Source organism: Synchiropus splendidus, chromosome 15 (assembly GCF_027744825.2).
Source record: "Synchiropus splendidus isolate RoL2022-P1 chromosome 15, RoL_Sspl_1.0, whole genome shotgun sequence".
NCBI lineage: Eukaryota > Metazoa > Chordata > Actinopteri > Syngnathiformes > Callionymidae > Synchiropus > Synchiropus splendidus.
In genome coordinates, this window is record NC_071348.1 from 2,351,954 (window position 1) to 2,378,844 (window position 26,891).

General features: G+C 47.1%; 3 protein-coding genes across 5 annotated transcripts in view; 1 reads left to right on the forward strand and 2 right to left on the reverse strand.

Annotated features, from left to right (window-relative positions):
* Window positions 1–155: 155 nt before the first annotated feature.
* On the reverse strand, window positions 156–2,053 carry gra (granulito). The gene is made up of 6 exons (XM_053888100.1): window positions 1,906–2,053; window positions 1,629–1,820; window positions 1,176–1,224; window positions 1,011–1,117; window positions 893–939; window positions 156–821 (listed from the first exon to the last, which is right to left on the reverse strand). The coding sequence occupies exons 2-6, from the start codon at window positions 1,755–1,757 to the stop codon at window positions 794–796; spliced, it is 360 nt and encodes a 119-aa protein (XP_053744075.1). The 5' UTR covers window positions 1,758–1,820; window positions 1,906–2,053; the 3' UTR covers window positions 156–793.
* LOC128772061 (RNA-binding protein 12B-like) lies at window positions 1,958–5,571 on the reverse strand. The gene is made up of 3 exons (XM_053888096.1): window positions 5,478–5,571; window positions 2,229–4,477; window positions 1,958–2,065 (listed from the first exon to the last, which is right to left on the reverse strand). Exon 2 carries the CDS (start codon window positions 4,453–4,455, stop codon window positions 2,686–2,688), a length of 1,770 nt encoding a protein of 589 aa, XP_053744071.1. The 5' UTR covers window positions 4,456–4,477; window positions 5,478–5,571; the 3' UTR covers window positions 1,958–2,065; window positions 2,229–2,685.
* Window positions 5,572–6,090: 519 nt separating this feature from the next.
* cdk14 (cyclin-dependent kinase 14) overlaps window positions 6,091–26,891 on the forward strand; it is a 28,449-nt gene continuing 7,648 nt past the window's right edge. The window contains exons 1-12 of one of the 3 annotated variants that reach the window (XM_053887232.1): window positions 6,091–6,390; window positions 8,554–8,585; window positions 17,031–17,276; window positions 18,029–18,123; window positions 18,769–18,848; window positions 19,212–19,306; window positions 19,397–19,459; window positions 19,767–19,890; window positions 22,723–22,843; window positions 23,588–23,681; window positions 25,966–26,029; window positions 26,751–26,799. In XM_053887232.1, the coding sequence (XP_053743207.1) occupies window positions 6,297–6,390; window positions 8,554–8,585; window positions 17,031–17,276; window positions 18,029–18,123; window positions 18,769–18,848; window positions 19,212–19,306; window positions 19,397–19,459; window positions 19,767–19,890; window positions 22,723–22,843; window positions 23,588–23,681; window positions 25,966–26,029; window positions 26,751–26,799 (1,157 nt within the window). In that variant the 5' untranslated portion in view covers window positions 6,091–6,296. Of the gene's footprint in view, window positions 6,391–8,553; window positions 8,586–10,811; window positions 10,948–12,975; window positions 13,302–17,030; window positions 17,277–18,028; window positions 18,124–18,768; window positions 18,849–19,211; window positions 19,307–19,396; window positions 19,460–19,766; window positions 19,891–22,722; window positions 22,844–23,587; window positions 23,682–25,965; window positions 26,030–26,750; window positions 26,800–26,891 lie in introns of those variants that run through there. The other 2 variants (XM_053887233.1, XM_053887234.1) reach the window with 2 other exon arrangements.

Below are 26,891 nucleotides of genomic sequence, written 5' to 3' on the forward strand. Positions count from 1 at the left end.
GGACTGACGGTGCCACAAACACGGCTCAATCTCAAGCTGCTCTGGAGTTGAAGCACATGTTTCACACCACCTAACGAGACTCCGGGCGCAGTGGCCCCTAGCTTTTCCATCAGTGTTCCTCTCTTGGTTGAAGAAAGGTTCTGCAAAACTTTCGTGTGAAGAGCAACAGCGCCCTCATGCGGTGACTGTAAAAGTGAGTTGGGCTTATCGGTTGTTCCGTTTAGTGTCGTTAAGGCTCAGTGAGGCAAGTTGATTCATCTGCCAGTTGTGTGGACGGTGTAACGTTTACAGGCTGTTCTGGCCGACAGACATCCACTCGCCACTTCCTGTCACGGTCTTTGACCTGTGACGTGAGTTTCATGTGAGAGCTCCTGCTGCTGTCGATCAAGCCACTGCCCAATATAGTTTGATTCATGTCAATGTGTTCTGCTTAGTTTATCTTCCATTCACTTCTCTCTACCTCGCAATCCAATAGCACTGCTGCTCCGCAGTCTGCCTGCTCAGTTGATACAGGCGTGTGTGTGCTGAACTGACCCGCAGCATATGGAGGATGAGGTGACCAGTTGTGAGAGAAATGGGGAGATGCACAGGTATATGGTTTGAGAATGTTCATGTTTTAAACAAAACAAAACAACCATCAGCAAACAGGGCTGAAGCGGTGAACCTTGTACAAACCCACCAGACAAATGAAAAACATCCCAATTTCGGCATGAATTGCTGCCTTGAACAGAACAGGCACCGTCGATAATTAAATATCGCTGCAAAAGAAATGGGAAGAAGGAGGCGACTGGCTTCAGCACTCTGCACCTTCAGATGGGAAGCTGGAAGACAGACAGAAGCCACGTCAGTCCTTCAAACCTCCGCCTGCACCAGCTGATGCGGGGCAACTCACCTGGAGTTGGAGCTGTGGACCGTGACTTGAGCGTACAGTTCCTCTCTCTGGGACAACAGAGCGAAGCTTAGTTAGAATCACACGCCGCAGGTGGGTGCACAGAAGCAGAGGCACTTACGGCCTGGCTGAGCACAACCGGGTGTTGGGGCAAGCAGGACGGCCTCTGCCTGGCTTCTGCACAGCTGGCCAGGCTCATGAGGAAATCCTGGCTGTAGCAGAGGCGCTCTACAACACACAAACACAGCTGAGGGCTCCAGGCCTCCCAGCACAGCAGAGGTCTTACCAGCGGGTTTGTTGAGGTTTTTGATCCTGAAGAACTGCTCTAGGGTGATCTGTGGAGGAGACCACAGCACCTTAGTTGGTCTTTCATCAGGATGCACCGCACCACAAGGGAGCAAGCCTCAAGTGTGCCCAACAGGTTTGACTTCTTTAGCGGCGTCAGGGATCTCCTCACCAGTGACGCTGGTTGTCAGGTGACTCTCCTTGTTCATGGTGTTTGTGTACACTAGATTTCATTTCTACAGAGGTGCTCATCATCCACTGGTACTTGAACTTCAACACCAAGATAATCGCATTAACTGGAGTTATTGGCCAAACATCTGTCTGCTGTGTCTTCACCACACAACAAGTGTTCAATGTGTTCATGTCATGGGTGTCACATGAGATGATGCGTGAAGATTGACAGGAGAAGAAGACTACCAGAGGGACATGACCTGTCTCTGGAGGTTCACCTCACCTTGCAATCCATCAGTGGTGTCTGCTCCAGCCCTGTCTTCATCGCCTGAACATCCACAGGGGTGCAGCGACGCAGAGGCCTCGCGGGTTCTAGGTGTTTCTGGAAGTGTCTTTTCTTGGATGCGTCCATGCTGAGGTCAGGGAGGCTGAAGAATCACCACTGGGTCAGTAAAGACGGGAGCCTGGACCAAGACTGCGGATGCGATTAACCGGTCAAGTCTTCCTTGACTGTGTTCACATGACCTGGCGAGGAGCTAAAAAGGACGAGGGTTCCTGACCGGTGGTTTTCCAGGTAGCAGGTGAGACGGTTACAGACGAGCTTAAAGTAAACGGCGGTCGAGGAAACACACGCTGCACCAGGGATCGAGTTCTTAGTGATGAAGTTAGCTTAGCGACACAGGCTACAGTTCAAAGCTCAGCCAGTTCACGCTGCTGCACCTGGCAAAACATGGCTGTTCATCAGCGATACGGGATGGAGCTGAAGTGATGGAGAGTCCAGTGTTTCCACAGCCTCAGCGGCCATGTTGCCGTGGACGAATTGGAGCTATTGAACGACGCTGCCTCCGTAAATCAAACGGTGGTTGGGGCCGAATATACTCACCTCGGTGCGGCAGCTTGGTGAAACAGCAGGTCGTTTCAAAGCGAGAAAAGTAAAGTGGAGGGAAACGGTGCTGCTCTCCGAAGTCTGTCGGTTCTCTTCGTGTCTGTTCGGCTGACGCGCGACATCACAATTAACTTCCGGTTGGAAAACGGCCCTTCGCGGCATTTACATGCCCATTCTGCGCGCCCCCATCACGTACGAAAACATCATTGGTCACCCGTTGCACTGGAAACAACCCAAACAGTCGATGCGGGAGACACGAACACACTTCTGGATCACGTGTCCCTCCTCCTCTTCCTCACTGAGCCATGTTTGGCAGAGGTGCAGATTGGAACATCAGAAAAAAATGACACAGTTGCCTAGTGGAAGTTTTTAATAAAAATGCAATTTCAAACAAAATCAAATGTGCATATTCACTTGCAAGACCCGAACCCGACAGCGTTCACATCAAACGCGCTCACACAAACTGAAGCTGGATTCTTCTGGCTCCTATTGCTCTACCACTGATTTCATGAATAGCTGTGAGCGCCTCCTGGCGGCTCTCGAACACCACAGTCGCAGAGCCTTGTGGCTGCCCATCCTGGTGATACTGCAGAGACACAGAGCCAGGGATGAGGCGGTAGCCGTGGCAGAAATCATAGATTTCTTCCATCTTTATTTGCAGCGGCAAATTAAGCAGCTTGACACAGGTGGGACCCTCGTACCGAGGCCCGGGACGACCGGTGCCGTTATCCCTCTCGTGCCGTGGGTAAGGCTCGTAACCCAAGCCTCTAGATGTTGCTGGTCTATCGTGAGGCCTCCGCACATCAGGGTCATCACAGGCGCCACCGCCTCCTCTGTCCATCCGCATCTCTCGAATCAGAGACCCCTCAGCCACTTGAGGGTCCACACCAAACTCCCCCATTTGGGAACGGGATATGCATTTCAGCATGACCTCTGAACCAAGAAACCTTCGCCCATCCAGACAGAGCGCCCTCCTCGCCTCGGCCTCCGACTGAAACAGAACCAAAGCTCGCCCAGAGCCTGCGCCTCTGCTGTCTGGCAGCAAGAACACATTGTGCTCTCTGACATTGAACCCCAGAAGAAAGTCCATTAACTCCACTTTGCGCACGTCAAACGGCAGATTCAGCACCAGCAGGAAACGCTTGTCTGACTCATCTTGAATCCTCCACGACTCCACAGCAGGTCGAGCAGTCAAGTTTTGAGCTTGAAGAAGGCTCATCATTTTCTCCCGAGAGATGTGCTGCACAGAAACCCAGCGATCTAACAGCATGATGCCATCTTTGGCCAAGGCATCCTGGTAGTCTTGGTGTGTTTTGAAAAGTACAAACGCGGATCTTGTGCGGCGTCCATCGTCTCCGACAAGGAATAACACCTGGTCGTCCTGAACGTTTGCGCTCCAAAACAGCCTTTTCAGGTCACTCTTCTCCACGTCGTAGGAGAGGTTCTCAAGAAGGACGCAGTGCTCCTTGCTGGATGACCAGTGTCTATGTGGCGACCTATCACGATACTGGGAATCCCGGAAGCTCTCAAAGTGGGCTCCATGTTCTCCCAGCTCATCACTGTATTTGGCGGCACGATGTCGTTTACCAGCGTTCCACAGCCAGTCCTTCTCAGTTGTCGGGGAAATCTCCACATACCGTGTTCCGATGTAGCCCTTATCTCGCGCCAGACCTTCTGTCGCATCTTGAGCAGTTGCAAACTTAACAAGACCGTGTCCGTTGTTCTGTCCGTTTGGCTTTTTCAGCAAGATCACATCATCAACAGCCAAGCCGTCGAAAAATGCAATGATGTCGGCCTCTGTCACTGAGAACGGCAGGCCTTTCAGAAACAGGAAGGAGTCGTCACTTGGCTTCTTCTCCCTCTGCTCCCGGGGGTGACTGCCCATGAGATGCGCCTCACTTTCAAACCGCTGTCTTTGAGTGTTGTCCTGAGGTTGCCACTTTCTGTCCATTTCCACATGCTTTGTACTCATTTCAAGCACATTGTGCATCTCAGTTTTGCTGCTCAGAAGCAACGTGACACTAGAGCCCTGAATAAAGCCGCCCGACCTTGTCATTGCTCTTCTAGCATCTTCATCCGAAGCAAAAATAATGAAAGCTTCTTCTCGCTCCCCGCCTATTATATGAACTCCTCCATCGGGAATAGTCAGGCCAGTGAAGAATTTACGGATATCCTGAGAACCTGCTGTGATGTTCAATCCCTGTAAACGGATGACGACTGCCATGCTGACGCACAGTTAACAGCACCTGTAGACAGAGGGGTATAAAGTAGTATTACATCTGATTGACTTTCTCTACCACTGGTACCTCCCTGAATTTCAGCTGAAAGCCACTGAACCTTGTGCTGAACATGGAAAAAATACCAGAGTTACAAAAAACCAACACCAGACAAGCATAACAGCACCTTACGAGAAAGAATCTCTTCACAGATGGCTGTGCGCATCACAGAATTCAAAGCACCATAACTCCACAAGCACAGACGTTGCTCCATCATCACAGCCTAAGTGGATGAAAGGTTTCAAGTTCGGTCAAAGATCCAGAAGAAGTCAAATGGCAGCCCTGAACTTAAAGTTCAGCTGGAAAACACGATTAAACGACAGAGAACTGCTCTCCCAGTGGAGTTCCTGCAGACACTCGCCCCACTGACCTATCACACGCAATCCACAGTAGCATGCACGCTTATTTACTGGTCGGAGCCTATCAACACATCCCTGAGGAGCAAGTCTGATCCTTTACAGCTCGACCTCCAGCATTGTTGTCTCCCCTCCTTTGATGGTCTTCACTCTGCACCAGGTCGATGCATCCTGATCCCCGCTCTCCCAGAAACTCTCGCTCACTTCACCCAGCCGTGAGGCTCGTCACAACATGGTCAACACCCCTGAACCAAACCGGCGGCGAAAAACGACATCACGTGCTCGTTGCTATTTGATTTCCCAATCTATATGGCAAACTATCGTTAAGAACAAAAACGTTGCCAGAGCGACCGCAGTGGGACCACGCTGATGCTAATGCTAACGCTAACGTTACAGGCCATTGTCCACAACTTTAGATGCAACATCGACCAAACGCGCTTGAAGCGCCAGGCGACGAAAACCACCGTGTAATACTAGGACATAGGGAATTATTTCCCACTTTCGGTGCAAACATTGACAAATTGTCACCCGCTAAAGGTAGCGATGATGCCTGGACTGTCTTCCCAACCAAACCTCGTGAAATCTAGCCACCGGCAACGACATACAAGACTTACACAAAGAACGGGCAGGTTAAAGGTCACTCAAACGTTAAGTCCAAACGAGACGCTGTCCACGGCGCCTTCCACTTTGGGCGATGTTTTCTTCTTCTTTTACAGGAAGCGTTGATGCTCGCCGTGTCCACTGCCCCCTGCTGCATGGCATTCACGCTTGGTCCTGGAATGTTTTCGTTCAACTGACCTCCAGAAGCACTAGTTACTTTTTAGTTATCTAGTTCTCTTTTTTTGCTTGAATGTACGTTTAAATATTAAAATTTGCAGCGACTAGGAACAACGTTTGGCGCCAACTGCTTTCCTCCATCATGTGACGTTATTCCGAGGGTGAATAGAACAAGTCTCTCACAAATAACAAAAGCAGTCGCTGTGTTTCACTGACAATCAAAGCGTTGTGTGTGTGTCGGTAAAATATATTGTAGATGCACACAGGAACATTCTTTCTTTATATTTTCCGGTAATGTTTCAACATGAATAAAAACAGCGTTTTGTTGTATTTTTTCAAGCGGAGCCCTCCTTTTATTGTGAAAATCCGGTGACGTCACGTATGTTGCCGCGTAGCTGTCGTAAAGTCTATACTAAGGGCGCACATAAAATATTGCAGCGGCTGGCTTCGTATCGCTGTGACCCGGCAAGAGGAGGACCTTTCCCCGCCGCGAGGTGGAGGCTCTGCCCGTGCCGTCTACCGGTCGAATATCAGATGTGGTGTCTGTCTGGGCCGGAGACTTTGGAAATGTGAGCGGAGTCTTGGCGGGACCTTCCTTCTGGACAAGAAGCTCCGTGGACTCATTTTTCCTGCCGCCCGACAACTCGAGCCGAGCCATGTGTGACCTGATGACACCGTCTCCACCCTCGGAGAAAATAGGCAAAATGAGAAAGTTGAGGAGGACTTTGTCGCAGAGTTTCAGGGGTATCGGTGAGTAACCGACCTCTTTGTCCCACTGCTGAGAGGAGAACTCCCGCTCACACACACACGCGAAGCCCTTCTTTCTCTTGGACCCGCATCATTTATCACAATATCCGAGTGTTTTTCTTTGCAGTTAGCTGCCTGTTATGGGCACAGTTATTATCACAAGAACCTCGCGTGCACACACTCACCAAACACGCGTGTACTGCACTCTATTTTATCAGATAAGCCACTCAGCATCTCACTAAAACTCAACTTATTTAACGGTAAACGAGTAATACATTTTGCTCATGCTACTCGTCCGTCACGTGACATGGCCCAGCATCCATGTTGTCATCTTTGTTCAAACAATTAACTGTTGTACTCATTTTAAGACTTAACTGCAGAGCGCAGTATCAGTGTTCCTAGCTGGGATTTGCGGGATCATTTGAGTGGAACAAAACAGGCGGTTGACCCTCCGGCATCTGCGTCTCAGTCACAATGAAGACGGACGAGCAAGTGATGAACTTGGACTCACGAGTGAACAAAGGACGGTACACTGGTTCGCAGAAGCGGACCATAGATGTTTGAATGCAGGGCAGCAAACCACCTGCCTGGCGTCATAATGTCCTATGCACGCAGTAGTGTTGATACTCACAACTGAAGAAACTTGAGATACCCAAACCGCAATTATTTTTTCTTTGGTCTCATTTATTTTACTGCTTATCATCATCATAAATGTTCATGCTTGTGTGTATGCGTGTGTTAGCATTAATCACATGATCATTACCCGGTAGTATCATCACCTTTTCTCATACATAAATAGTGTTTTGTTTCTGGTTTCATATGAATGTGAAGCCATGGTGGCATGTCAACTCTAAAGCAGCTGCTAGTACATATTTTTGCCTGTAAATAATATAAACAATGTTGCTTTTATCTGCTGTAGTCAGTCAGTAGGTGCTGCTCTTGTGTGAACGGGTGCAGTATATGACATTTCTGGGGACCATAGGGAAGAGATCTGAGATTTTGGTGGTTTCTTGGGTACAGCGAGGCACTAATGTTACTTTCCCAACATTTACTTTGATTTCCTGGTCGACTTGTCTTTCTCCAGTTATGGTCAACACCACTGATCCATGCAGAGTTTGCTCTTCAGGCTGCCATACAGATACAGTATGCATCAATGACCTTGTATTATTGTTCACGTCCTTGTGTCGATCAGAGCCTTTCACAGCGGAACATCTGCACACGCACGCACACACCAACATACACACACACACACCAACACACGTGCTGCATGGCTGATATTCCCATTTCATTAAGCTCCATGGCACGTCAGGAGAATCTTCGTGATCCAACACTGTGGTGGGAGTCAGAGTCACATTAGGATTCTTAATGATAGGAAAATTCTCCATGGATTTCCAACAGCCTCCCTTTTTTTCTCCAGGGAATACATCACATGGGACAGTGTCCAAAACAATGGTGCCTCTTTCCTCATGTCTAAAAGCACCAGCGATGTGAGGCGATCCCATTCAGCTCTTCTTGGACCTCCAATTTTAGCTTTAGCATTAGCTAAATTAGCTCTGTTTTTCCAGATGTCATAGAACTACACTCCAAGAGATAGTGTTCCAGAGGTTGCTCGCACAACACACACACCCAAATGGCAGTTGAGTTTGACCGACACGTCATAGCAATACTTGGCCAGTGTTTTTACTGCAGCGTGCCTCCCTCAAACATTTCATCAATAGACTGCAGTTTCAATGAGCAGGGTATTTCAAGTTTTATCGTAAAAAAAAAATCTGAGAAAAAAAAATGCATACCACACCTTTAAGTGGCATAAGCCAGTGACTCTCTTCAGACTCTGTGGATTCCTGGCTGTTTTTACTTTTTCCAACAAGACGTTTCCTGTTGCCTTTTCCATTTACTCTTTCAAAACCCTTTCCATTTGAACAGAAATCTCAGGGGGAAAAGCCCAACAGCACGGCACTGGGTACATATAAGGACATTGTTGCTCGATAAGAAAACAATGTAAAAATGCTGCTTCATGTCGCTAAACTGCTTTGAGATGTGAAGGAGCCATTCTGTCAGAAGAGGCCTGGAATGTTTCCCACTCTGTTCCCTGATGTGTCTCCTGCTGTGTATCAACTTTCTCTGTAACTTCGATCAGTGACTGACCCATTCTTCTCTTGTTCACAGCATTCAGGAAAGAAGAGAGCAGCTTTGATGAGGTACGTGGATTTGGTTCTGTTCCCACCCACTGATGTTCGCTGGATTTACTGGTATTAATGAGGGACTGAAGCGGCAGATGTGCTGCTGAGGTGAGGACAGATCTCAAGGTTGTTCACCTTTTGCAGGAATGTTGTGTAAGATGATACAACAGCTGCAGCTTGGGGGACTGTACAGTGAAGTGTTTCTCACAGCTGCTCCACCAATGTTTAGAAACTGTGGGAAAGTGTTATATGTTGCTCACAAATCCGCTGCTAATGAGGACGAACACATCTTTGCTTCTCACTCACTGGATTTAACAAAACCCTGGATGGTGATCACAGGGTATAAATGTTTATCTAGAAGGTACTAATTACCTGTCGGTCATGCACGCAGTGGTAGATCTAGTCTGGAGGACACCTCAAGAGGTCAAGCATATCCGGCAGAATTGAAAAAACAGCGCTGTTCCCTTCACTTCTTTTTGAGAACTTAAAAGTAGATATTTCAGGAAGTGCCCCTTCGACTGTCACAGAGTGGAACTGTATCAGGCCAACAACTGTGAACAGAAAGGGAGGGAGCGTGATCTTGACCTCTTGGCTGTGGAGCCCAAGTCATAGAGCTCTGTGGACGTTTCGCACATTTCTGTGTTCTGCTTCTCTTGAGAAGGTGAAAGGTCATGACTTCTGATGGAAAGATAGATAGTGAGGAGTGCTGGCTGCATTGCAAGTTCCTGATCATTTATTATGTTAGAAAATGAGTTGTTGTAATTCCAAGGCTGGATGAGGAGTGTCGAGTGGCATTTTCAACATGAATCTCACTCGGAACCATGTTGAGTGATACCGTGGTGCTGCTCACTCCTGCCCACTCCTGGACGTTGCTCTTATAAACTGGCTGAAGAAGTGAATTTTAGCAGCCGGGGAGTGAAGCGTGCTGTTGCTAATGTTTTGATTTGTCGTCTCATTTTTAACAGACTAGCGTCCCTCTCCTTGCCAGACATTTGTGAGTCGAACATTCTGATACCACCAACGTCATCTAGGCCATCTAAGTCTTTGCTTGGATGAGAACCACGTTCGAGCACATAAGAGGTGGAAGAATATGAAGCAATGACGAGGAGCGCTGGGAAGCGGCTCGGGCAGTTTGCTATAAATCGCTGGTGCTGCCTGGGAAGAATGTTATGAATTTAGGAGGGACAGCAACTCCTTCATGTCCTGCTGAAAGATGTCAGCGAGAATGTAAATACTGTCTGCCCATAGAGCTCACCACACTCTCCAAAACACTACCTCATTTTATTGTCTATATTAGTCACGCGGCCATGTATGCACACATTAAGAATCAACGGACCATAACCACGTAATATGTGGCGTTTAGCCTGCGTGTCAGTTCAGCAGTGCCTGGCTAAACATGTGGTTCTTTCACCTGTTGCATGACCGTGTTCCTATTCAAGATGAGATGAATATTAACATTTCTTCATAAAACATTAATCATGAAAACTAATGACATTGACAACAGGTTTATTTTCCTCCACAGTTCTGCGAGTAATGGAGGCACAGAACCATCCACTCACTGTATGGTGATGTAGGTGAATGTGACTGTCACTGCTAATCCTGAGTGGCAGCTCCACACAGTTCACCAGTCTTGTTTATTTGACTCTGCCATTCTGACATGTGACAGCTGTTGGCTGAGCTCGCTGAATTAGTCTGTGCAGTGGTCACGGATTCTCAACTCTGGGGATGACATGTGGCTAACGTGGTCACGTGACAACACGTTGATTTGGGAGGACATCTTTTCCGAAAACTTTTCTGCATTTCAGTAACATCAGGATGTGAAGTGGGAAGTCAGAAACCACTAATATCTTTGTTGCTTTTTTTGTAGTGATGGGCTCATGAGGCTTCATGAAACAGTGTGCTGCTTTTCAGCGCTCAGTAGGGGGCGCTCTTGGTTTAACAAGGATGTGAGGTTTCATTGAGATGGTTGTTGAAACCCACCGATTTTAGAGCAAATAGTGCCACCTAGTGGGCATCTATTAAACATCATTATTGTGCTCTAGGGACACTATTGGTACTCAGAGCGAAATGTTTTTCAGGTTGAGACCCTCTGTCTTGCCGAGAGCTGGCATTGGTGGGACAGTCTCTGTTGACAGCCAATCATATCTCAGTTGGTGGGATCAGCAGGATTTTGAAATCCACGCGTGCAGGGTGGGAGGGAGTGACATGCGGTGAATGTAGGCCAGTCACATGCAGCTGGATCACAGGAAGCAGCAGCTGGACGCTGCATTTTCTCTGGCTCAGTTACATGTTCGTCATGGCCGGGGTGCGGTGGATGTGGAACTCCTGTCAGATCATTCCCTTGTGTCCGTGCCCATCTTTCCTGACCTTTCATCAGGAGGTACGTGATTATTCCTTCCCGTCGCTCCGTTTAGGCCGTGTCAAAGGTCACACTTCATCTGAGAATAGTGCTTCTGCTTTCCAGTATGGTAACAGTTTGGGTTTATATATGTCTCGTATGTCCCTGGTTGCTCTCTACTAGAATGCTATCTTCTAGTTTTTTATATATATTGAACTACACCTCCCCCAATGCTGTTTGGGTGTGTGACACCCTGAAAAGGGCAGTGACTCCCATCACACCTTGTAGTTGAATCAGCCAGTCACAAGATTCTGTTAAAGTTCACTGCCCTTTGTCCTCAACACTTCCACACGTCACACGACCATTCATGTCCTTGATCAAGCTCCTCTGCTGCACTTCCTTCCCTCCTCCTCTCTCCACTTGATACGCCTCTCTTTTTAGTCCACGTTTGACCCATCAATACATCTGTCAGCTCATCACACTTTTTTCTTTGCAACACTTAGTTCCTGACCCCCTTCCTACATATCTGTAACCTGCTCCTCTACCCTTCCACAGGACCCTGTGGAAATAGGCTTCACCACCACCATCTCCATCCCTCTATCAAAGCACCCCCCATGTTTCCTCATCATTTCTGCCTGCATTACCCTCTTCCCTTCACTCACATGGTCTCTGAAGCTCGCTCCTGTCTCTGACCTCTTCCTCCTGGGATCGCCTTCAATCTCCTCATCTACTTTGCTCCACATCGTGTCATTCTCCTCCTGCTCACCTCCGACCTGTGTGACTGACTGCATTCATTTGGACTCCATCCCTGTCTCCTCCACAGTGTTCTCCATGTATCTCCTTCTAAATAATACCTGTATGGTGTCCATCGATGGAAGAACTTGAAGCCACTATGACCTTGTTTACACTTCTCTGCTCCATCGACGGTCGCCACCATTTGCTGCCACCTACATTCAACGCCTTTAATCTCACCTCAGTCTGCCCTACTTTTTCTTCCCATCTGTAAACTCTTAACTGATGACAGCAACATATGTAAATGAGGCGGAGGAGCTGAGTCAGTGACTTGTTTATCTTCCATATATTGACAATAATTCTGACAGGCCATGTGATGTTTATTTTATTTACTATTGATTTATTTTGTTTGTTTTTAACCAAATTATTCCACACACACAAAAACAGCTGGTCGCTGCCTCATCACAAGAATTCATTTGGAAATATTAGTTTAAATGAGATTAAGGAGAAGGTAGATTGAAATGAGCCCTACATGTATTTTACTTGATGAAAAGTAGCTTGTAAATAGTCAGCAGATTTTTTTTAGGTCATTGCCAGGAACCATGGAGCCTTGTCACGTGACTGGCCTGGATTAAAAATGATCGTTTTTGTTTGTGGTTTGGTGTGTCGTACTTTGGAATAAATCTCATGCATCTGTTGCCGCTGCGAGGCCACAGACGCAGGATGATGATTTGCCAGTGTGTCAGCTGTGCCGCGTCTGAATGATGCAGCCATCCAGTGCAGTGCTGCGTCTGCTTCTGCAGTGCACTCTGGAAGTCCACTGTCAGCCACTGTCAATGCTCACAATGGTTACATCTCTTAATGGCTTCGTAATCAGCCCAAACAAAGGCATTTCTGACCAGTTCCAGAACAGTTCTTTCTCCGGTACATCTTTTGAAATCAATGCTCCTCTGGGGAGTCCAAGTTTGGGAACCTCCTTTTCCTCCCAAAAACTATTGATAGATACGGGTACGATATGCTGTGTCGCTGATGTGTTGAGGTGCAGCTGTCAGTTGACTTCCTCCAAAAATGTGTGGTTCTGCCTTGCCGAGGGATCAAAGAAACATTTCCAAAAGTGGTCCCCTGATGTTCAGTTTTTTTTTTTCCACTTTGTTATTGGAACAACACATTTGGTGTTGTTGGGTGGCAGTGTGTGTGGAGGCTGCGAGTCAGAGGCGATGCGTGTGCGCCGTCAGCTGCGGATGATGCTGCAGACAACTTCAGCTTCCTTAAACTCCTCCGGGCTGTACCATCTGAGATGGACGGGGGTCCTGGAAGCTTTAAGGGTACTGCCTCAGCCACCATCTTTCACTGACCGTTTCTCGCGTTGCCACGCTGAAGCACCGTCCCCGGGACACGTCGCCCCCCCCTCCTCCACGCACTCATGCTGCATCCCTGAGGGACACCGGCAGGACTCAACAGAATCCCCCGAAACCCTCCGTTGCCTCAGATTTCACCCTCCCCCTACCAGCCCGTGCAATCATCATTTCCAGCTTGCGAACGGAGCGGAAGAGCGGCAGAGAGGGAGGGTGATGTTTTCAGCTGATTTTTTTTCCTGCTAGATTAGCCTGAATGCGCTCTGTCATTTCTCCAGACGCATCCAGGTGAGATTTTACTCCTGGAAGGTAAGTGCCAGCTGCAGAAACCTGCCTTTTCTGGCTTTCAATGGCTGCAAGTGTGTCTGCCGTCTGTACGTGTGTGTGTGTGTGTGTGTGTTTGCTAACCACACTATCACTCGCCTTTTTTCACACTGTATAGCAAGATGTGCAGGCGTGCTGTCATCTTGTCACGGTTGCCAGACGCATGCATGTGTAGTTGGAGGTGCTCCACTGGAGGGTCGCCGTGTCTCAGTGGGAAGGATGCGATCAGACAGCTGGCAGATAGGGAGGCGAGAGTGTGTGTTTGTGGCCTTATCGGCAGCTTTTCCTACTCGCTCTCCAGTCAGCTTTAAACAGCATCGGTGCTGACCACAAATCCATTCTCCACTTAGTGCTAATGGTTGCACAGTGGCTCTGCAATGGCTGCTGGTGTTTTTACTCCTTTAATGGTGAAGACAAGACCATCCAGCTCTGGCCAAGATGGACTGACTGGTTTTCAAATTGAATTTTCTCATTGAAAAGGATCCAATTTTTAGTGCTTTTACAGCATCTGGAGATGAATGTTTGTCAATACAGTAGATGCAAAGTGGGGCATGTCGAGGGCAGAGTCACCTGCCTGGGCAATGCACAGGTGGAGCAGAAGTGCGATGAAACGTTCTCTAGCTTCAGATGAGCCCAGGACGTAAGCAAACCATTGTCTCTTCTTTCTTTTTCATTTTTTTGAGATACTCCGCCCACCACTCCAGGCCAGGGTTTCCTGTAGCGTTTTATAGTTGACCTTTGACGAAAAAAGTTGTCGTTATCGCCACTGATGCAGTTGTTGGAGATCGTTCTGCTGAAGTCATGGACTCTGGATTAATGCCACTGCTGCTGTCAACGTAACCAAGCCGGAAACTTGTCGTCATAAGATCAGATACAGTACATCTGCACTGCAAAACACACAGCGCCTTCTAGCTCTCATTCACGGTCTCACCCACCCACAATCTCACCCCAAAATAGAACTTGAGCGAACTCAGTTGTTTGTTGCTAGCATGTGTGCTACATTGTTGCCAACATATCTGAAGCTTGTTATTACTCTTCCACTACCTTGTGTGTTTGTATAGGGTGACAAGGCTGCCCCCCGATGATCCCAATTCTTTGGTCACCACAGTCCCATGGAAGTGTATTCTAGTGCAGGGGTTCTTAACCTTTTTGATCTTGGGGCCCACCTCTACCGGAACAAATGGGCTCGGGGCCCATTCAATAGAACTGATTCATTACTCTTGTTTTCATTCGTGGTCAACAACCATATTTAATTTACTCACATGTAAACAAACCAAAACCTTGTGAAATGACATGAAACCATGTGATCATTGCAAAGATCTTTATTTGTCATCGAAAAGTCCAACCAACAGCAGAACCACTTGCAAGTCATATTAATCAAATGTACTCGATGCAAACGCGTGAGAAATTGGAAAAACTTCATAAATTCTGAATAAAATAAATATAACAAAACCATGTCTAAATATCATAAAATAAAAACTATATATTTTATTTAAACTCCAAAGAAGATATAAGTAAAGTGTAAATGAAAGTATTGCTATAAAATGTTTCAATTAATTTCAAAACTGCTTCAACAGACGCTTTAATGAACAGTTTTTATTGTTGGTGGGGGTGCCATCACTTTCTTTATCATTGTTTCTTTACAAGAACTTCTCCATAGTTGTTAACTATCACAGATTTGCAGCTGTCAGTTCAATTCAGTGACACACTACTGCCAACATATGTGGCTAATGTATTAAAACTGAGCCTCTCGCGGCCCAAAAGTGTAAAACAAAAAACTTTTAGCGGCTCTCAAGGAGGCGCTGCCCAACCATGGGCCCCGGCCCTATTGTTAAGAATCACTGTTCTACTGTTTGACTGCATGCCATTTTATTCGAGGCAGTTCTGAACAGATCCACTCATTTGGTGGTGTCAAATCCAAATGACCTTCAAAGATGGCTTCTTTAAAGGGGTCATTCTGATGCCACAGCACCTAAGACAGTCTCCTCTCCTCTCTTCCTGAAAGCAACACACTCACGGTTTTAATCTTTTACTCCATTTTCAAAATCAAACATTTCAAGCCCAAAAGTTACGATTATTCTTCAGTGGTTCTGATGATGACCGCAGGACTGAACAAGTCCCGGATGAAGTCACGACATCTCCACAATGGCTGCTGTGAGCTGCCAAAGGACTCTGTCTACAATGAAAAATCCACATTTTCTGTTGTTATTGTTTGTGTTTTTCCACGAGGAAAGATGGTGGAGGATGGCAGGGCGGCAGTTGAGTGAGCCGATGAAGCAGTTAGTTGCTGGAGACCTGCCAGTTGAGTCATTTATGTCCCGCTCGCAGACGTTGCCAAGCAAACACCAGAACAAGGACATCATTCTGATGACTTGCATTTGGAGTGGAATTCCTGGAATCAGGGCGTGGGCCCAGAACGTGTCGCCATAATGTGTCTGCCCACTGTTAGTGCAGGTAATCACAGATGCCACTGGAGATGATGTTGTCGATGCTCAACGTTTGACCCGAGCACTGCAGTGCCTCAGAACATTCTGAGGGAAGGATTCTTCTCATTTGACGCCCCAAAAATGTGTGTGAGGAATAAAGCGACATGATCTGCGAAGACTCTCTCACTCAGTCCAGTGTAGCTGTCAGAACTAGTTGTGAGCATTTCTGCTGGAGACTCGATGAACGCAGCGAGGAGTCAGGGTGATAGTGGGCTGCCCTGTCTGCAACCTCTTACTTCTGGAAAAGCATCAGCCTACGAGTCCTTCGTATTTACCTTGGCTGTAGGGGGAGAGGAGCATTCTCATCATGTTGATTAAATCGGAGCCAAGTCAGAAAAATCTGAAGAAGAAAAGGCCATTCTACTCTGCTGAAGGCCTTTCCAGTGTCCACTGAGATGATGTCTCCTGGGAGTTTTGTTGAGCAGGTGTGCAGTATCAAAAGCAGTGTCTTTGTTTCACGAAGCCTGCTTGATCTGCATTCATTCATTTAGAGAGAAGTGTTTGAGCCTGCCAGGCAATATATTAAATACTAAATATATTGTGGGCTAAGTCCTGCCCACAGGGATTCTACCTTGCATTAATCATGCAATAACATGACAACCGATGAATCTGCTGACATCCCGTGGAAATGAAAGGATATTAAACGTGAAGTGTGGTCACCCTCCTCGACCACTTGTTGGCGCCAGAGATGGTTCACTGCAAATCTCAAGACAGGTATAAGAAGGGCCCAGTTTTGCTAACAGAGCACAAGCCTGGGTAGATTTTTCTTTGACCGCGTCTGGGTCAATAGAAAGCAAAACAAAAGGCTGATTTGTGCTGCACGCTGGCTGAATGTTTTTGCACGTGTGTGCGTGCATTGCTGAAACTGGGCCCATGTGGAAGAACAATTGAGTGAGCAGCAAGATGACCCCTCCGCAAGTATCGGAGTAATTAGTGGTTCTTCCTGCAGGGGAGCCTGCCCCTAAATATTTAATCCATGGGAGCAGTGGCAAAACATGTCATGCGGCCTGCGTCTTTTGTTTCCGGCGTACAGTCAGCAGTGGAGGAGCAGCTGGTGCAGAGCATAGCAGAGGCTGGAGCTCCTCTGGTGAGAGAAATGAGAGCGGGATTCAAAGCTGTCAGCCACAGAGACGACGAGGAGGGAAGCCAGCCAGACTGTTAGCAGCACTTGTGATAATAGAGTTGCTCCTTTAAGAGGCGTCCACTCACTGTCTTCTCTTGGCGACAGATATGTGTCACAAAGATGTCCACACGCAGCTGCCAGGGAACAGACTCGGTCATCAAACCCCTGGACACCATCCCTGAAGACAAGAAGGTCAGAGTTCAGCGCACGCAGAGTGGCTTCGACCCCTTCGAGAAGCCCACCAGCCAAGTGAAAAGGGTCCACTCGGAAAATAACGCCTGCATCAACGCCAAGAGCTCGTCGTCTGGAAAGGAGTCTCCTAAACTGCGGCGACACTCCAGCCCCAGTTCGGTGAGCAGTGCATGTGCTGTGTGCCATGAATTCCAGCTGCAAGTTGTAGATTAATGAGATTACATTAGATGAAACACCTACTGTATTGCTTTAATGTTACCACTCGCTTTCCTGTGCTAACACCAGTGTGTTGTCCCATCATGTCTAACAATAAATACATGAATAAACATAAAAAAATAGAAATTCCAATTGCTATTTAAACCTTTTGGTTGTTGAGGTTTTTCCCCCTTTACTTTTGGGACCAATGAATTCATGTTGTATAATGATCAAACCAGCGATCTGAGGACCACCACAACCCACCCACATGTGATTCTGTTACCCACTGATATTACCCTGAATGAGCTCAGCGGGTGGCGTAAACACACACTGCCTGGTGGCCTGTTTGAGTCCCCCTTCGCTGTGAGACCAAGGTGCTGTTTAAGGAAGCAGTGCTCTGCTGCATGCTGGTTTTTAGCAGCTGGTCACATGACCCATGGCCATACAGGAGTCAATAGAATTCTTTAGTCTGAATGAACCTTTAGAACACCATCAAAATCAAACCAGTTTTGGATTACATTTGTGGTCAAACAGGCAAAACGAAAGGCCAGAACCCGATGCATGGCTGGAGCCTGCTTCAACATGTTTTCCTGATCCGATCAAACATACAAACCTTGCACGGTCACACACACGTCCTCGGCTCTGTCCTAAGTCATCAGCTTTCACTGCAATATTTTTGGGATCAGTGTTCGAAGCCTTCGCTCTTCTCCCCGCAGCCCACCAGCCCCAAGTTCGGAAAAGCTGACTCCTACGAGAAGCTGGAGAAACTGGGCGAGGGCTCATATGCCACGGTGTTCAAAGGAAAGAGCAAGTGAGTGTGGTGCGTGTGTGTGATGGGTTTCATCAGGGAAAGTTACTTCGACGCCGGTCATCAGTGATCATTTTCTGCTGTCATAACATGGATGCCCGCAGCTTGTTTTCATCTGAAGACGGAAAATACTGTAAAACACTGACATTCATTTCAAATACATTTTCACCATTGTTTGTATTCTGTCACCCTCACACCAGTTTGAAGGACATGGCTCTCTCAGAAGCTGCCATCAGATCCATCTAGACATTATGAAATATTCATTCAGATGCAGAGTGTGGGCTGAGTTTCAGTGCGAAAAGGAGCAGAACAGATCTTAAACTTAGACACAGCATCGCTCAGACAGGCAGTGGTTTCTGTGCGCCTGACTCTCAATAGCAATCGCAGGAACTTATTCACTCACTGGCACAAGTGTGTGTCTCCATTGCGGTGATGAAAGTTGGTCTGAGAATACAATCCTGGATTTTTACTGTGTGTCAGACAAGATTAGTGGAGGGTTTTATGCTGAAAACGTAGCTAGCGTGCCTCACTGATGTCCAATATATAAAAGAATACAAATAACATGGGACCCTGGGTGTAATGTGTGAGGCGTACGACAGAAACCGAATAATTCAGGAGTTTCTTCCTTCTCCTCTGCATTTTTTCCAGGGTAAACGGGAAGCTTGTGGCTTTGAAGGTGATTCGCTTGCAAGAAGAAGAAGGAACTCCCTTCACTGCCATCAGAGAAGGTACCACTTCTTCCTACTGTCGACATTTTCAGGCATGAAAAGCCTTTTAACACTGTTAAAAGTGATCAAATCAGAACATGAGAATAATGGTGGAGTGCATTGACGGTGGACAGTAATGGAGGCTCTGTGCTGAAAGCTTCCATATCTGAGCTGAGCTGGCACTGCTCCTCCTACCTGCTCTAAGAGTGTGGGATCAAATCAAAGTGCTGATTTGATCAATTCCTCAGACGGCCTCCTCCTGCGGCTCCTGATAGAATGGCAGCAGTGGGAGATGATCCTGCAATGATGATTGGAAGTTCATCATTCAGTTTGTTTTCCATCGACAGAGAGCCCAGTTTCACACTGCTCTCCTTCTGTGTGCAGCATCTCTCCTGAAGGGCCTCAAACACGGCAACATTGTGCTTCTGCATGACATCATCCACACCAAGGAGACCCTGACTCTTGTCTTCGAATATGTGGTGGGTTTTGAGCCCTTTTTATGCCATTTGTGTGCAATTAAAAGATCTGAATGTATGCTGGTGGTGACTGTGTTTGCATTTCCTCGGCAGCACACAGATCTGTGTCAGTACATGGACAAACACCCCGGGGGTCTTCATCCGGACAATGTAAAGGTATGAATGGACTCAAACACTCCATCGTGATCGTCCTATTGTTATTTTAGATTGAGGGAGATGAAAAGGCTCTTGTTGAGCGTCTTTTTTTTATTCTGGGGACGCAGTGTCGTGTTGAGACTAAAGAATTATCAGTAACTTATCCATTTTGTGACCATTAATCCTGTTTATTTCTGTCTACAAAAACACCTGTAGCCAAATCTGTTATATGTAATTTAGTTTCTGAGAAGAGGACAGCTGAGGACAGATGAAGCCAATAGTTGTGTTCTGTGAGAGACCTTGTGCTCACGCTTCTGTTTCGCTCCAGCTCTTCCTGTTCCAGCTACTGCGAGGGCTGTCCTACATCCACCAGAGGTACATTCTACACAGGGACCTGAAGCCTCAGAACCTGCTCATCAGTGACACTGGAGAGCTCAAACTGGCCGATTTTGGTGAGTTTCCACGACTGCAATATCATGGTACCACATCAGAGAGTGACTTCCGTTTCGCATTCTTGAATCTGGGGTGAGTTTAGATTGGTTTGATCGGTTGTGAAGCCATTATGACAGACAACAGTGGGTTTCAGTATTGGCTCCAAGAGCTTCTGACTTTAATGACTGCTCAGTTGTTGCACCTAAATTGAGGTTTGTTTTTCAGCAGTAGCGGGGGTCTTCAGTGGGACGTCATCTCAAGCTACACGTGTTCAATCACAACGCTGTAGGCCAAGCCTAAAACATGGAACATAAATGAGTCTTCAGTTTGGGCCGCTGTTGGCTTGACTTTGGTCAGCAAAAGCTCCCACGTGGTCTCTTCCTCATGGTCTCTTCCTCATGGTCTCTTCCTCATGGTCTCTTCCTCATGGGCTCCTCCACATGGTCTCCTCCTCGTGGTCTCTTCCTCGTGGTCTCTTCCTCATGGTCTCTTCCTCATGCTCTCCTCCTCATGGGCTCCTCCACATGGTCTCCTCCTCGTGGTCTCTTCCTCATGGTCTCTTCCTCATGGTCTCTTCCTCATGGTCTCTTCCTCATGGGCTCCTCCACATGGTCTCTTCCTCATGGTCTCTTCCTCATGGTCTCTTCCTCATGGTCTCTTTCACATGGTCTCTTCCTCATGGTCTCTTCCACATGGTCTCTTCCTCATGGTCTCTTCCTCATGGGCTCCTCCACATGGTCTCTTCCTCATGGTCTGTTCCTCATGGTCTCTTTCACATGGTCTCTTTCACATGGTCTCTTCCTCATGGTCTCTTCCTCATGGTCTCTTCCACATGGTCTCTTCCTCATGGTCTCTTCCTCATGGTCCCTTCCTCATGGTCTCTTCCACATGGTCTCTTCGTGGGCTCATCATCTGCCAGGCTGCCACGTCTCTTCTGCTGCCGCTTGAGTAAATCCAGATGCTTGGCTCTGCTCGTCTGCGAGTTTATTTAGTTTTTAATGAGCGACACAATCGCACAGCCCACTGCTGAGTTCTCTCCTCTGCTTTCAAGGTCACCTTTAAGGGGGCACAGCCAATAACCAAGTCGGGGGGGCATTGCATATTGGCTTCCTGCCACTCTTCATTTGTTCCCAGTATTCTTGGATTACTCCTGTTTTTGACCATGATATAGCCATTAACCATGAACCCATTCACTGCTGCAAACATATCCTGCCTGTCTTCATGTTGAGGCCATGCCTGTGGAATACCTCAGCTTCAGCTGGTCTTGTCGGACAGACTGACTTTCACTGCAACAACTGGTGCAGCTGCCATTGTTCAGCCAGTCATCATTTGAAAGTCGAGTGCTGTGGAGGAGCCATGGCTTCTGAATCCGCACGGCCCCGGTGCGAGGGCCTACCGTAGTTCCACTAACATGAGCTCAGCTCTCTGCTGTCAGATGCTTGACTCGACCCCTCGAGGGGTTACAGTTGTTACATTTCATGTCAAGGGGCAACAGAAATATCAGTCAGGGGTTAAAAAAATGCAATTTCCTTAATCAACCTTGTGGCAACCAAAATTCAAAGCTTCATCTGTGCTCTATTCTAGTACCAGTAGTAGGAAGGTGTGTGGAATCTTCTCGACACCTGCTAATGGACGGTCGCCTTGATAAAACGGCTCAGTGGGACCGTTGAGTTGGAGACGGGTCATCGTCACCTACTACTGTGTAGAAGCTTCCCTCTTTGTTTTGAAGAAAATCATTTTGAATTTCATCCACTTGCTCTGTGTGCTTGTGAAAACACACTTAGACACAGAGCTTAACACACACACAGCTGCTGTGGGTGATTAGCCTCGGGCCCCTCGACACGCAGCAGGACAGGAAGTCCATTTCTTTACTGAGCTTACTGCTTTAATTAGGCCCACAGTGGGCGACACAAACCTGATTCAAACTCCTCCCTGCCTCTGTGAGCAGGCTGGTTGGGTCAAACACTGCTCCTACTGAGATGATCTCGTCTGGGCAGCATTGACCTTGTCGTTGTTGAGGCTCAGCAGGTGTGAGATGGTGGCAGCGCTGGTCAGATATGAGTCTGTGACCAGACACTGGCGTAATATCAGCAGTGCTGTTGCTAGGAAACAGGATCTTCTTTACACTGTAAATGGTTTCGTTAAAGTCAACACCTGCTGGATAAATTGACTTTGACGTGTTACACCCACAAAGATCACAAGGCCAAGTAACATGTATTTAGTATAGCGATTCTGTAAATTATTTTGGGTTATTAGCTCAATAAACAATATGGTGCGTTAGAAAATAACTTCTTTTCTGATGAAATTATTCAGAAAACTATTTTGAAATCTATTCGTAAACGCGAGGACTCAGATGCAGACGGCGAATCACGGTGAGCGTTTGTTTGTCAGGCGATGAGAAGAGGAGTGGAGACAGAGTAGGAAGGTGAGGACTGCTGCTGGAAAACTTGATGAGAGCGGGGAAGGAAGAGCAGCTCTGGGGGTCAGCGAAGTGGTAACAACACAAAGAGGGTGAGATTAGATACACCGAGGAGGCGGCACCTGAAACTGAGATGTGGCTTCCTGATTTTCGAATTAAACAAAAAAGGAGGAGGGTGACGAAGCGGGTCGGGCTGCGCCATGATTAATGGATGTGATTAATGAGCCGTTATTTCACTCCCACTTGTATGGTGACACACACACACATCGCACCTGTTGGCGCCCAGTGATCATCACGGGCCTCAATCTGGCCCACAAACACCGTCCTAAAATGAGATCAATAAATCCTCAGTATTACTCATGTACTTTCATGTATTGACAGTCTGAGGTTGTGTGGTTACCGTGCCTGAACTCCTCTTACTTGCCGTCAACAGGCCTGGCCAGAGCCAAGTCAGTGCCCAGCCACACCTACTCCAATGAGGTGGTCACCCTCTGGTACCGTCCTCCAGATGTGCTGCTGGGCTCCACGGACTACTCCACCTGTCTGGACATGTGGTGGGTGATTCAGTCCAGTCCACCCAGCGGGTCTCACTGATTGTTGCTTTACAACAGAAACTACTGAAAAATAATATAATAATAATAATCATAATATCCCCCAGAAACCTCATTAATGCATAGTTTTTCTGTGTTCTTTTTTTAAAGCCATATTTTTAATCCTTATGTTACATTTATTCTCATTATGTAATTTCAATTCAACTTTGAAATGTGTTATTATTATTCGTATTATATTTTTCAGAATATGTTTTTATCATTATTTGAGTGAAATACTTTTTTTTAGATTGTATTACACAAGGAAGGCTCTTCCTAAGTCCTTCCTGCCTTCCAATGTTCCAGTTTATCAAATTCGTCAAACTCCAGGCGAGTCATTTTGGCCTGAATGAGTTTAGTATGAATTTAAAAGTGATTTTAGTGGATTGGCCTCCAGTTTCCAGGAAATCCTGTTAAAAACTGCTGATAAAATAGAATTTCACTGTGGTCCCTCAGACTGCATTAATGTTGTGGACCCTTGCATGGTAGAGTTTGACCCTTGGCTTGTCTTCTGTTGCCTGAAAAACATGCCGATCTGAGAGAGTACCGCTGCTGACACTGCGCTAATCCTGCCGTCCTTCTGGCTCTTGGCCAAGGTCTGGCTCATTTTGACTATTCAGATGAAATGTGCCGACCTTGGCGTATATTTCTGGGGCTCCTCTTAATCCCTGACCTGTGTGCCGGCAACTCTAATGTGCGTCTTTGTTTCAGGGGAGTGGGCTGCATTTTTATTGAAATGATCCAAGGAGTGGCCGCCTTTCCTGGGATGAAGGACATCCAGGACCAACTGGAGAGGATATTTCTGGTGAGTTCCCTCGCTCTGCCCGCACGGTCCCGGGTGGGGGAACATTGGGTGCAGCGAAGCTTTGCAAGTGCTCGTCTCTCTTCCTTCCTGTGACCTTTAGTTGCTCATGTTGGTAATTAGCCTGGCTTGTGAAGAAGAACAACTTCCCTCACATGTGTAGAGCATCTAGCTTCATTAGACTGGTCTGCTGTCCTCTCACCTGGAGGCACTGTGTCCGACCCGCTTGCTGTCAGAGGTGAGTCTGACCAGGAAGTGCACAGCCATGAGTGTCAGTTCGACCAACCTCACCCAGTTCACTGCCCTTTCAAACTGACATCATCTTTGCTCTTCCATCTGTGGTTCCGACAAGTTTCCCCTGACAGAGCATTTCTGGTTGAGAAAGACAAACCAGACAAACCACTGAATCTTCACTGTGTGAATTATTGAAGTGTGTAAAAGCTCTGTATTGCATTCTCTTCTCATTCCTCTTAATATGCCTTGAAACTGACATGACACTGAAATGAAAAGACGTGTGTGGATGGATGGATGGATAGAGGGATGGATGGAGGGTTGGATGCACAGATACATGAATGGATGGAGGGATGATAGTCTACTTGGCTCTAAGACAGTTTAGAGCAGCATCCGCACTGTGCACATAGATGCATGTTCTATGTGGAGCTTAAATCCTGAAACAATCTGTGATAGTATGAGGTGATTATGAATCCAGTCACATCAGCGGCGGACCTGTTGGACTCTCAAGTTCTCAGGAATCCTGAAACACCTCCTCTAACACATCTGATCATTTCAACTCCACCAGCTTCTCTGGAGCGTAGCTGCGCTGTTCATGAATCATTCATCTAACGGGAGGTTGACCAGGGGAAGCAGTCCAAGCCAGAGAGTTGTCTCTCTCTCACAGTGGTTTGCCATCAAGCACAGGATTGGAAAAAACACCAGACTTTCATGCCTGAAGGGAATGTGGGGTGTTCGGCACCCATCTGTGATCTCACTGGCCGCTCAGACCAAGAGATGAGGATGATGATCGGATGAGAGGGAACGGTTCCGCCCCATCCCCGGGTATAGGTCTCTCTGCTGAAGCCCACGCTGCAGACTCACCTGAGCTTGCTGTCGAACACAAACTGTGTGTTTAAAGAAGTGTACAGCACAATTCACACTACTGTTCTTCACCTTAAACCACGTCCCGCAGTCACTGACAGAGATCGTCCAACTGAAAACCAAGAATGATGCTGTCAGAAGAGTGTTGGGATTCAAGACGGCAGGAAAAGGTCGACGCCCATTGCTGGCCCGGTCGTGTTCGGATCCTGAAGCAGAGGCTGGTTTACATCAAGGACAGTTTACCAAGCGGCAGATTTCTGCTATTGGGTCCGCTGCACTGCAGAGCTCCAGACCAGATACCATGTCTCAAGTCTTTCATTGTCCAAAGTTCGTCCACACCACTGCACACTACTGCCAGTTTCCCTTTTTTCCACTTGGAATTCCCAGTAGATCAGCAGTTTTTAAGACCATCTGGCACCAACAACCACATTTAGTCAGCCTCAGTTTAATGCTGTGAAAACCTAAATGCAGCGATTTGCTGCCATGGGATCGGCCCATTAACGTGTGGTATTTATTCTTTCCTGTGTCTCAACCACACAAACTTCTGTTGAAATAATTTGTTTCATACTGTGTGTGGGATGCGAATATAACTAATATAATTATCAAAACAGAGGGCCTCATTTGTTTTGTGTTGGGTCGTTGCAGAAGTATGACGTCACAACCTGCGAGCCTCAATGCGACTGGATCGCTGCCCTCTGCTGGTCATGGTTGTGACAGACAGTGGACTAGGTTCAGATGTTTCATTTTTGGTACCAGTCTGCTGGTTCTTTTTCAGTGAAGAGCTTTCGATTGTTTTCAATAGGCAGCACATCCGGTCACATGACCAGCCTCGGTTACAAGATTCAGAAAGCGAAACACAACATACCTTCGAATCACTTTAATAATTTAACTTTCTTGAGACTGTTGTGACAAAATGTGGGTTTACCAACGTTTTCCAGGATTTCTGGTTTCCTCACAGTGCTCTCCTCTTCATGTCGCGCATGTGCGGCTAATAGGAACGTTTGTGCCACCTACTGTCTGTTTGAGCTCATGACACATGGAATATTGAATACGAAATCTATTAAGAAAATACGCGAGGGACAATATAATCTATGGGTTTTTCTGCTCTTAAGAGCCAGATTTGCACCAAAGCTATGCTGTCTGGAAGCTCAGAATGACTTGGAAGGACTGAGGGATCTGCTGTGTGTTTCAGGTGCTGGGGACCCCAACAGAGGAGAGCTGGCCTGGCGTTAACTCCCTGCCTCATTTCAAACCAGGTGGGTCATGGCGGCCTCCTGCATCACCACAGCCACTCACTACAGTAAAAGTGGTGTGGGTGTGTTCATCAAGTCTACACTACAACGATAAAAAAAGCATCAACGTTCCTGTAGTTTTCAGTAGGTGGAGGAAAGCAGATTTGGTACTGGCTTTGTGTCTCACTTCCCCCCCCATCACGAGCTCTTGCTCTTCCATCCAACCCTTGGTTTTAGCATTGATAAACCTCTGTCTATGTGGCTGAGCATTTGACCTGATTCCGTATGAAACTCAGTTTACATTATAATTCCGTTTCTGTAAGCAGCTGCTTTCTGTAGCCTAGAAAACATAAGCTTTCAATGCAAAACACGTGAATATGTCATGATCAGCTCCCACCTGTGGATGAATTACCGTAAATGGTCGAAAGAGAGTTGAAGTGAAAGATGTGACTGCAGTCGGGGTTTCAGTTAAGAGAAACATGCAGTGCACTTTCTCTGCCAGCGGGTGGCAGCGTTGCTTTCTGGTCTCACTTGAGCATGGGTCATCATGCAGACGCTCTTTTACTGTTCACTCGAGGCAAATTGTTCTGAAGTGAACTCGAACCCTCTGACACTCGCTGACACAAATGTTTCAGACTAAAACAAGCGCTGCTGTTTCATGAATCTTTCTTTTATCGTCATGACATGGGAGTCACTACCTGACCTTTGACCTCCAAATAACTTTCAGCGTGATTTCCGATTTCAGATCGGTTTACCGTCTACAGCGCAAAGAAGCTCAGACAGGCCTGGAACAAGTGAGTAGCCTCTTTCTCACACTGCCTTTTGTAGCATGAAACTTGATATGGAACTGTTGCTTGGAACTAAATGAGTAGTATGTGCCATAAAC